Here is an 11,984-nt window from a genome sequence, read left to right on the forward strand (position 1 = left end):
TGTGAATTTCTGCTATTATATATAATAAATTAGTGAGATTTATGTAGGTACTTACCTATATTAAATTTTATTAAATAACTTAAACTATGGTAATACCGTACACGGAATGCCCACGGATTTTTTTTTTAACTTAGGCAACGCCTATGCCTTGGTCTTACCTAGATGCTACTGTTTTACGCAATCTCTACAATTTAACATTTACCCAACATAAGTTGTAACAATTCAGAGAGTTACAACACAGCTTATTTTGTTGCTGGTCCAGTCCAATACGTAGACACGTCCTCGGCATAAACTTTAATCCGGCGTGGACAGTGCGGGTATTACTTACAGTTTACAGCGACTGTCAGCGGACTCCAACTTGTAAATACTTAGCTACTTTGAAAATACACACAACTTTTACGAGTTTTCAACTGTGATTTTTGCTTCTAACAAGAAGGGGATGAGGAGGTTCTAGTTAGATTTTATGAGTCAGAGATTAAGCTGTAAATAGTAATAAAACAATAAGTACTTACACTTTGTCTTTCCTCACCTTTAATAATTTTGGGCTGATCGAAGAATGAATTAACCTACTTAACGCAAGCTGTAATGTCTGAAGTTGCTTAGGTTATAATGTCGAGTAGGTAGCTACTTGTTTTTCTATGGTATAACATTGATCGGAAAACTGAATACACCACCCTGTATAGGTACGTAAATCTAGCTACGTAGTATTTATCTCATTCTCGATGTGTGTTGTGGACCTTCCCAGCGTAAACTTTAATACAGCCAGGACAGAATTAGGCATTACTTTCAGTTAGATAGAACCAGCAAATGGACTCCAGTGCTCGCCAATCGTAAACATTGTGGCAGCGTTGTTTAGTTGCACTACTGAAGATAAACTTACTTTATAACATTGTGTAACGGTCAAAATACCTACAGATAAATATGCTATACCACTAGCCATGCCTTCTTTTCATTTATCATACCTAATATACCAACATAATATATCTGATGCACTGATAAAATTCAGTGGTATGTAATTACCTACACAATTCTTTTTTTTCTCTTTTGCGCAATAAATAATAATGACATAAGAGCTAATTAATATTCATTTAATTGGGCCCTTCATTAAGTGTGTGTGTAAATGATTTCACAATTTGTTGAGCGGGTGCCCAGAAGTGTCGTGGAATAAATTATGTGAGGCGCTGGCTCTACCTATGTACGATTAGCGGACATGTTCATTGTACAAACACGCAATCACCATAGTTATAAACTTACAAAATCAAACAAGAATAACTTGATCCTAGATTTTATTTTCAATATAAAAAAGTTTATTTCTGAATACATTTTTTTATAAATAACTTAATACATTTATGCATTACACAATCATTATAAAACTTCCACAATAATAGAGGCTTTCAAAGTGTTGTAACGAGCACTTAGCCATTATTACATGTCTTATTATTCTTAATACTTAGACCTACCTAAATAGGACACATGATTTAAAATTAACGAAGGTTATCAATATGCAATACCTAATGTACATAATTATTATGTAAGATTAAAGAATAACATAAAATGAAAGTCTTACATAGATCAAAACAAACCTAACAGGCACAGATATAAGAAATGCACGCTACCCATTCAATGTATTTAAATAGCTGAAATCTAAAAAAATGTGACCTATCGTAAACATTAAATATTGGACTATTGTAATCGAAAATGTCATTAAGATTTACATACTTAGATAGCTACTTATAAGGCAGTGGCGGTTAAATTAAGTAGGTAGGTTTATGGCTAACCATCATCAACAATGAAGGAACATTCGCCATTTCATTTTATTAACCTAGGTCTTTAAAAAGAAAAATCCTGATAGATCTACTGAAAAACAATGTAGTACTTAAGTATTTAGAACTTTGACCTCCATAATAGCATTTCTTTGTAAACAAAATATTGAATATGATCAAATGCTCAGTACCAAATTTCGTATAAGAAAACAGTATATAAAAATACTTTAAAGCAGGCTTGTTTAATACTGTATCATGAGATTCACGGAAAAGCAGGAATGTACTCTTAGGAAGTTATAACTATTAGTATCATTAAAATAATAATAAAAATGGGATAACTTTTGACAAATTATTTTTGATACGAGAAAACAACTAAATTTTATATGGTTTCAGTATAAAAGTAATGAGAATTTTAGAAATGTAAAGATGTATGAGTAGATACAGTCGGGGGTAGAGAAACCTGACCATGCATTGTGAGTTGTGACTTTGAGAGAGGTCACGTTTTTGCCTCAGTCTATTCATACCATAAGATTAGTCAAGTCAGGTTATTTAATATATCATTCTAATACTCATTAGTAATACCAATACGTTAAATATACGGATCAAAATTTTGTGCTCTTAAGATTCCGTAAATGAAACTCAACAATAAAATAATTGGGTATAAAAGCGGTAAAATTACATTAATTCATAAAATTATAAAATTCATCATACAAATATATCAAAATCTACCTAATTAAATTATATTTAATTCTATGTAAGTATTATAATTTGTGCAAAATGAAAATATTCAAATTTTATACTTAAATTCATAACAACTAAGTTAATCACTCTAGAACAAATTGAGACGTATTCAATCCAATCGCTACATTAAATATAATACTTTTTATTGTATAATAAATCTAAGGCCTAATTTCACACCATTCGGTTAGGTTAAAAATACCTCGGTTTGGTTACATGTTGGACCGTTAAGGTTAGTGAGTGTCCCACCATGCTAAATCACGGGGTTAACTCCCTTGATCGGGTGATAAACTTGACTGCTGCTGTGGGGTTCCGCTAAGACTTGGTTAAGACCGGTAACCAGGCAACGGGTTGTTTACTTGTCACTCATTCTGTCAAGATTCAAGATGGAAAAATGAACAGAGCTTTTGATAAACAATATACGAACTAGATGTTGTGTGACATAAAAAATTAAGCGAAATACTGTCTGGGTTTTATATAATGTCAAACCGAGATAAAAGTTTAAATATAATGTCCTAACCTAACTTGGAACCGCAATATATAAACACAAATTGATGGCCCTACCTGGAAATCGAACCCGGGATCCCTGGGTAATGAAGCTGAGCTTCTACCACTAGACCACAGAGGTAGATTCAAGAAGTTAAACCTAATGACTTAATGAGAACTATTGAATTAAGTGAAAAATCTTCTAACAAAATATTTTAAAATAATACCTTACTTAGAATTTGATATGTTATTTCCCGAGAAGTTTCTTTTGCACTGACACTCCGTCTAGTTCGTTGTATTGTTTTTCAAAGGGCATGGCGTAATGATATTAGTTTCAATGACGGATGTCAAAAAACAACCTCGATAGAAATAGTAACCATGGCAACCTCATAACCAAAAAGTTTGGTTGTTTGAGGTTGTTTGACATTATAGAGACATAGACACCAATTTCAATGAATATGACAGAATATTGAATGAAGTGTGAGTGAATGATTCACATAATGCTTGATTTATGAATGGTGTATTAGATTTTCGTCATGGGACTCATCCAATTAAAAAGGGTAATAATCCTTAAACGCGTCGTCAGCAAATCCGTTATTGAGACTGTAACTAACAGAATCATGAGAAACCAGGTCTAAGTCTAGGTTTCTAACGAAATGTTAGTGTGTACATAGAATAGGTAAAGCATTTATTTTAGGAAGCAGATTCGAAATTATACTTAATATTTTTAGGAAAAAAATATTAAACCCAAATGAAAAATTATATAATTTCAAAGCTGCTTCGCTTAAAGCACTAACCAACATTTTGACTATATCTAAATGAGTATTTCCTATAAATGTACTTATTTAGCTATGTTTCTATAAATAAAGTATTCCAAATATATACGTAAATTACATTTAAACTTAACGGATATTGTCAGCCATTATTCTCCTGCGCGTGCGCTCGCGACCCAATTCAGTTATTATTATTATTTCTATTTTAAAATATATTTTGCAAATATTTTTTTCATAATTCTTAATAAGTCATTTCCACTATAAAGCACTTCATATTTTAGTTGTACTTGATGGTATGCTAAATATTCTAGGAGCATTATTGTAATCATCAGCTTTAAATAAAACAAGGAATATTTTATGTGACTCGAGTTGATCAGTCGATTGTTTTAAAACTTTACGTACAGTACCGGTTAGGTATAACGTTAATATATAAATAGGTTATTTGGAGGAACTGCAGTCATTCATAAAATGTTCCGTATATTTGAAACTTGAACATATTTAGCATACACATATACATTGTATACATATTACAACAATAACTTTTATCATCTTCACAGCTCAAGTTAAGGCTATTAAATGCCAATTAATTGAACACATCTATTAGAGCACATAATAAGAACATTGGCATTCAATTTGGCATAGAAGGATGATACTTGAAGAAGTGCAAATAGTTCAAAGTGGGACTTGTAAAGTAAAATGAAGCAGTTTTCAAGGAAAAGGTGAAAGAGTGCAACAACAAAAATATTTCGAGAAAATCACAAACGCGGGCAAAAAATTTAAAGCAGCGCCATCTTTTGCACATTCACACACTACTGGCCACTAGTGTAAGTGTAGTCATCATGCATATAATTTCTACATTTCAGTCAACAGATGGCGTTGCTCGCAGATAGTTGAGACGCTCTGTGGCGCCATCTCTGGAGCGGTTTGCGTCGGTCACGTGAGCGAGTAGAGGGCGCTGTAGGGGTCGCGGGCGGCGTGGCGACGATGACGTCACACGGCGGCAGGAGAGGCTGATTGTCAGTGCCACTTCGCTTTCTGGGCGAAGATGTCGGCGCGCAAGTTCTGCGCGAAGCAGATGCCGAGGATCTGTCGGGGGGATTAAATGTTATTTTATTGGCTTGAAGATGAGGCTTACCAGCGGCTATGGCCCGGCTATGAAGGCGAGCAAGATAAAAACCGTATTGAAATTGGCCAAGTAGATTGTTCTGAAGTAGATTTATTGCAAAATAGTCACTATTATTATTACGTTATGATCTTATGATGCACCACTGACAGGTGGAAATTTCTCCAATCGTAATCCTCTGACTGATTGGATTATGTGTTTTATGGTACTGACTACTACTGACATTACAAATATTTAGTACTTAAATGCACTTAGTACATACTTGGGCACACTTGAAACCAGTTTTCCGTTTTGTTTGTAGATTCGGCCTAAAACCATGATTAAATGGATGCAACTTTAACGTAACTATAATATTATTTTTATATTTAATTCACGATGCAAGTAAGTGTAGAAGGAACGCCAACTATAAGTCCGAACATAGGTACATGCGTTTTAACCTTACACACAGGTGACAGGTAAGTTACCTACTTATAATCGCAAACATATTCAAGTTACATACAAGTAGATTATAAAAAAGCACAATGACATGCTATTTCTATAATAAGCGCAAAACAGGAAACAACTTACGTGTGCGAAAGCGGTACAAACTGCGGCCGTGGCTACTATCAACAAGTTGTGGTCAAACCATTCCTCGGCAGCTTCTAAGCAGCCTTTGTCGTAAATTATCTTAGCAATGTCATATTTCTAAAAACAAAACGAAAAAAAAACCAAATGAAAACCAGAAAAATAAAACATAATACGATGGACTAAAATAAATTATCGTACTATCCCATACACGGATAAAAATACTTTAAAAAAATCTACGTTTTATGACTAGTATGTGTTTAATATTTTAGTCCATCGTCATTTTCACACAACAATCACAAAAAAAAACAACAATCTACAACGAAAACTCGCAAACAACGCCATCTAGAGTCAAATCATCAAACTATAGCAAACAACGCCATCTACACTCATGTCGCTGAACTACTAGGACCTTGAGCAGCATGGCGGCGACGGCGGCGCCCGCCACCGGCACCAGGTGGCTCTCCACCCACTCCTCGCCGGCGCGCAGGCAGCCGCGCTCGAAGATCACGCTCTCGTTCGGATTCTATGTTCGAAATCCGATGTAAAGAATATTGTAGCTGCTTATGTTTTGTATGTATCGGTAAAGGACATAATGATAATACCTACTTAATTGATTATTTACTGTTTCTATTTTTTGTCGCATTATGGACACATACAGACACTATCTGAGCTGTTGCAAGAGATTTAGGTACGGATGAGGTGTTGCCTAGGTTTTATCAGAATATACAATTACTTTGAAATTTAAGTAGAATGACTGTATAGAATCGCTCTTATTATGAAGGAAAGCATTGTGAGGAAACCTACGTTATATATGTCTTGCAATTTTAGGACTTCTTCATGTGGGAATTGATCAACCCGCAGTGGACCAAGTAATGGTCCAAGCTTAGGTAGGGTAAAGTAGGGTCTGATCCATTCGTGAGATACAGACAATGGAATAAAATATGATTGTAATCTACTCACATAAGAGCTCTTCCGCACGTCGTACCCGCACTGTTTATTCCTAATAATATCCTGGGGTTTATTCCGGCAGCAGCTGAACGGCACCCCGCACGCCTCGCGAGACCCAACCGCGCCGCTCGAGCAGTTGAAGTAGGCGTTGCGGTCCCAGTCGCGCGGGCCTTCGACCCCGCAGCATTGCAACTAGAATGGAGGATTGGGTATCATTAGTAGCTTGATACTTTTGTGCCTTGACAAACTCGCAAGCCATCTGTAGCCGTTTATGTCAAAAGTAGCTGTTGCCTGCGAACATTGCTTTAATAAATTTTTCCGTGAGTATTCCAGGATAAAAAAATATTTATGTGTTAATGCAGGGTATCATCTTCCGGATAATCAAACCATCAAATTCCTTCAGTCAATTTTAAATTAAAGTAATAAATCTGTAAATATGGGAGCAAAGACCTTATAGGAGTATACGCCAGGACATCATATGAGTCAGCTTTATACAGGAACTAGCACACAAAAATGACAGTATGATTAGAATGGAACGGCGAGAAATAGTAATAAGTTTGTGACAGTTACCCAATCTTCCTGAATCCAGTCGATTAAATTTTGCTGATCGGGGTCTTCTCTGTAGTGGGTTATAAAACCTTGGAATCCTGTTGTAGCTTGCGTCTTTATCTGCAAGTATAACCGCGAAGAGATAAGAACTCTGCATTATAATACATATAAGTACAATCATTAATGTAAGACTCATCACTCTGACTCTGTCAAACCGAAATTACTAAGGTATTAACTTCATATCTAGTACAAATATTTCAGTTAATGCATGATTAAACAACGTAATCATAAGCAACAACATCCTGGGAAAGTACTAGGCATAATCTTATCAAATTTAACAGAGTAATAAAAAAAATATATCAAAAAAGCCTTTCATTAAAAAATTAAATATGAAATCTTAAAAGTACTCTAATGCTTACCCAATCTTTGAACACGAAGCCCAGAATTCCAACTGTCATTTCCGCCAGCAAAAGTAACGCCAAGAAAACTGCATACTGGAAATTAATGAAATATTTTGTTAGATAAATTTGGAAATTGTGGGCCTGATTTAATGTGAGCATTGTAAATAGGATCTTTTGTCGATGGTTAGGCCAGTAACTAAGTTTTACAATAGTAAATCATACAAATTCCTACTACTCAGTTAGATTTTAAAGGCCGGAATTACTACAATGTAAAGGTGATGCAAATAATATTTGTTTTTAACACAAAAAAATGGTGCTGCTTCCTTATACTGAAAAGCATTCAAACTCAGCATAACGCAATAATAAACACAGCCTGGTGCTAGTTTTCAGCTAAATGAATGTGGCGGTAGTCTGGCAGATAGGTACTTACACAAGCCAGCAGACAGGTGTTCTCACGCAGGGCCCCCACGCACCCAGTGAACCCGATCACAAATGTTATTGCCCCTGTAAATTAAGTTAAATTAAATTTATTGACATAGTAATTTGAAGTTTTAATTTGTAAATCAGTGCATTTGTTAAATCAATCAAGACTCCTAATTGGTGCCACCAGAATCCTAACTAAGAGTAACTGTGTCTGTCTGTCTGTTACTCTTTCACGCCAAAACTAAACGGATTTGAATGAAATTTGGTATACAGAGGGTCTAGTCTAGACTCTAGACTAGAGTCTAGACCCTGAGAGAGAACATAGGCTACTTTTTATCGCGGAATTACCACAAGATTTTTTTAAGGCTAAGTAAAGCACACGGGAACAGCTAGTTTTTGTATAAAATAAATGCAAAATGCATCTTGTTCTACTTTCAGTATAAAAAGTTGAATCCTCAAGGACAATTTTTAAAAACATTGTGTGTACCTCTCTATACTTTAATAATTAAGTACTGTATCACTATTTGGTCAATGATAGTTGGTACACATCAGCAATGTGGCCTTGACACAACAAACAAAGCAAGTTACAGAATTAATTATCAGCTCGTAACTAACAATGAACTTAAATTGTTCAAGTTAGGTAGGTAAACTAAATAGCTAGGTAGTATGAAAGGGCTTGTATTTAAACCTCCACCAGAAATTATATGATACTGCCGCCAATAAATTCGAAATCTCCGCCAAAACGGATAAATCATCACCAAATCATGCTTCCCAAAATATTTTTGAAATGAACCAAATTATTTTTTACTGCATACTGTAAAACTATATTGACACCATTAAAATTTATTTCAAACCAAATAAAGTATATCATCGCTATATAGATGTAACCAATATATTATTTTAACAGTATCATTTTAATAATCCTTTCTAACCAAAAAAAGTAAAAGTAAATATTAAAAATTAAGTTTATACCAAATAGCTTATCCCAAAACAAAGTCACTTGTTAAATTGCTTTATGAATTAATTAAATCATTAGTATGTGCCTAGTAAAATCTATCCGTTACGCCATCTCGACTCCCATTCGTGTGGCCGAGGGTTTGAATTTTGCCATGTACCAATAAATTCTATAGAAATAAGGAATTGAAATACAATTTATTATAGTTAAGTGGTGCTTGAGGTTTCTCTGATGGATCGTATCAGAAATGAGGTTATCTGTCAGAGGACTAAGGTTATTGACATAGCTGTCAAAATATGCAAGCTGAAATGGCAGTGGGCTGGTCATATCTGCCGAAGAACCGATAACTGTTGGGGTAGACGAGTTCTCGAGTGGAGACCTCGAACAGGCAAACGCAGCGTGGGACGCCCTCCTGCCCGCTGGACTGACGACCTTAGACGGGTTGTGGTTGGATGAGGAAGGCCGAGGACCGAGTGTTGTGGCGCTCCTTGGGAGAGGCCTATGTCCAGCAGTGGATGATTATTGGCTGATGATCATGATGATGATAGGTAAATGTAGGCGCCGCTCAAATTTGACCTTGTCCAGAAGGGGTGAATTTGCCGCGATGTATTGAGGTCGATGTACTAGACATCAACATTGCGTCCACAAGCATCGCGCAAATTCAAAATTCATGCCGCACCACTCTTAAAGCCTACATATTAAAATTAACAGGTAGGTAAAAATCGATTACCTTTATACTATATTTCATATTGTTTTTGGGTAGGATAATTTGGTGATATAAAAAAATTTTGAACACTTAGTTTTGGTGTCAATGTTTATATTTTAGTATAGCATAATTTGGTGATGATTTATCCGTTTTGGCGACGAAAAAGATTTTCTATTGTAAACTTGCAATTATTTGGAGGCGTGTTTATTTATTTTGGAACGTAAACGTTTTTTTTGGGGTTTCGATTTTGGAGTTGATTTAATTAATTTGGTTTTTTTTTTTGGTGCAATGTATTAGCGTACAATTATTTTTTTTGGTGATGATTTAAATTGTGCCCGTATGAAAGTGTTTTAATGTAGGTAATAATTATACTACAAAGGGCATCTATATAATAACATGACAGGTATGTATGTGTACAAACAGCCCTCTCCCCTCCCCAACTATGCCTATATTGTTGGGACAGTCCTTGGATATCCAAGGACTTATATTCAGTGATGATTGTTATTTGTCGTGATCTTTAAATTACATATTGTGAGTGAGAATAAAAGTATAATTCCCATTTTAATAGTTGCAAGTATAACAATCAACGAAATTAATTTGTTACTTACCAGCACATATAAGAACGAAGGCTGGATCTAAAGCAATATTAGTCAGTCTTGATAAATTGTTGAATGTGTCCTTTTCTGTCCAAGCCCACACTCCTACAGCCAGGACTACCAGTCCAATGAACTGAAAATTATAAAAAATTACATAGTAACTAGGAATTTTGATCATATTACCTTTAAAAAAATGCATTTGGATACAGATATAGTGTGTGTTGTATTTCGGTAGAATAAACACCATTAGATGTTAACTAATGTTAAAAGATGATAATATCAGAAAAGTTTTGCATGGAAAAACCTACATTTTGAATTATCTTATTAAAACTATGTTTTAAAACAAAATTTCGCTGAAATACCTAACATCATTTTTAAAGTGCATGAAAACAAAAAGATCTCATCCATTCAATTAAAATTTGATAGGAATTGCCAATACACCATTTACAGTTACACATTAGTATGATGATGACAATGGTGGACTTGGTTAAAAGAATTAGAATGAGGTTGGCAACTGATACTCAATGACCTAATGAGAAATCTACATCACAATAGGCTCACTTTTGGTCTGCTTACAGTAAGTACGGTCATTTTGATGTTAAGTTGGTAGCTAAGAGAACCTTGAATGAAGATTTTTTTGAATAAGATACAGATACAGAAAACTACATTTATAAACACGATTTAAAACGGAATGAAACCTGTACTGTTTTGATGTGTGTTTGATGATAATATAACAAACTGAACTCACCCAAAATAAAACATTTACACCAAAAATTACATATTTTAAACAACAGCTGACTTCACTGGTATCCCGTCGATATTTCCTGATTGGCATTGTCACTAGGTTATCGTCATTAAAATATTCTACACAGGAACTAGAAAGTTTCTTAACAACATTTGATTTGAACCTATTAGAAATTAATTTAGAAATTCAGATTTATGTAGGCCAAAGTAAGACCAACCAAAAGGAAACCCGACTTGGAGGAACAAGAATATGAAAGGAGGAGACTGACTAATAAAAAGAGTCAGTCAACAGAGCCTGACGACAATATATCTTCTATGCTCTAACTAAGGTATTGCGCTTAAGGCAGAAAGAGAAAGAGCATTATTTGACGTTTCCTTTTTGACTTTATAAAATAGTCGCATAATACCGTCATTGCTTAGTTGCAAATTCGTTCCGAACACTCTATCGTTTTATTTAATTTAAATATCATTTAGGTGTTTATTATTTTAATTTCGTACATTGAGTTGAGCTATAGGTAATATATAGGCCATGAAAATAACAAAAATGTACGCATTTAAATATCTTAAGTACCTAACTACTGTTATTACTAACTTCTATGGTATAAACTATTAAAATTACGTTTTGAACGTATATTTTTCAGAATCGATTTGCATGCCATCTAGCGATTCAGCGATTGGTAGGTACCTATTAAAGTTTTTTCTCAGAAAGTTATAAACTTTGGCTAAGCTTTCATTGACGTAACAATTTTACAAAAGTCTAGTACTTACAGTTACAGTGCCACAAACTTATCTGTTCCGGTGACAGCTCACATAAATGTCTAATATTTCTTCATTCTATAAGATTTTAAGTGAGCCCGTAGTGGTAATTTGCTGGTAATGGTTTCAATAAACCCATATAATCTATATCAATATAGGTAAAATTCATTAGTAATTAATGAGATATGGATCAATTTAGTTCGCTCTCACCGGAACAGATAAGTTTGTGGCACTGTACAGTGCTCCAAAATTGATAATGCGCATAGAAATCTTTGACAGATCGGTTGTTTTCGATTATGTGACACATGATATTGACTCCTATTCATTTCAAACAAGGTGCAAAATGCAAGTGTTTTTTTAAGGCTCTTACTATTTAATGATTCGGGTGTGAAGATCTGCATGTGCATTATTAGTTTTGGACAAGTTGTACTTACTTATTTTTTAGTTTTAACCCTT

At 34.5% G+C, this 11,984-nt stretch overlaps 1 protein-coding gene across 3 annotated transcripts; it reads right to left on the reverse strand.

The window, feature by feature from the left end:
- Window positions 1-3,626: 3,626 nt before the first annotated feature.
- Window positions 3,627-11,036, reverse strand: LOC119694162 (tetraspanin-5). 3 transcript variants are annotated; one of them, XM_038119958.2, is made up of 9 exons: window positions 10,777-11,036; window positions 10,041-10,161; window positions 7,779-7,852; window positions 7,367-7,441; window positions 6,969-7,067; window positions 6,411-6,590; window positions 5,860-5,973; window positions 5,451-5,567; window positions 3,627-4,846 (listed from the first exon to the last, which is right to left on the reverse strand). In XM_038119958.2, the coding sequence occupies exons 1-9, from the start codon at window positions 10,861-10,863 to the stop codon at window positions 4,778-4,780; spliced, it is 936 nt and encodes a 311-aa protein (XP_037975886.1). In that variant the 5' UTR covers window positions 10,864-11,036; the 3' UTR covers window positions 3,627-4,777. The 3 variants fall into 3 exon arrangements, with proteins under 3 accessions (XP_037975886.1, XP_037975885.1, XP_037975883.1); XM_038119957.2 differs by lacking the exon at window positions 5,451-5,567; XM_038119955.2 differs by lacking the exon at window positions 5,860-5,973 and having other exon boundaries at window positions 10,777-11,034.
- Window positions 11,037-11,984: the final 948 nt, after the last annotated feature.

Source organism: Plutella xylostella, chromosome 6 (assembly GCF_932276165.1).
Source record: "Plutella xylostella chromosome 6, ilPluXylo3.1, whole genome shotgun sequence".
In the NCBI taxonomy this organism is placed as follows: domain Eukaryota; kingdom Metazoa; phylum Arthropoda; class Insecta; order Lepidoptera; family Plutellidae; genus Plutella; species Plutella xylostella.

Bases quoted from the DNA above. Each gene is read 5' to 3' on its own strand.
- LOC119694162 (XM_038119958.2), bottom strand. From the start codon at position 10,863: ATGCCAATCAGGAAATATCGACGGGATACCAGTGAAGTCAGCTGTTGT. The intron at 7,442-7,778 runs GTAAGTACCTAT...ATTAATTTCCAG, and splicing joins ACACCTGTCTGCTGGCTTGT to TATGCAGTTTTCTTGGCGTT. The intron at 7,068-7,366 runs GTAAGCATTAGA...TTATACTTGCAG, and splicing joins GCTTCGTGTTCAAAGATTGG to ATAAAGACGCAAGCTACAAC.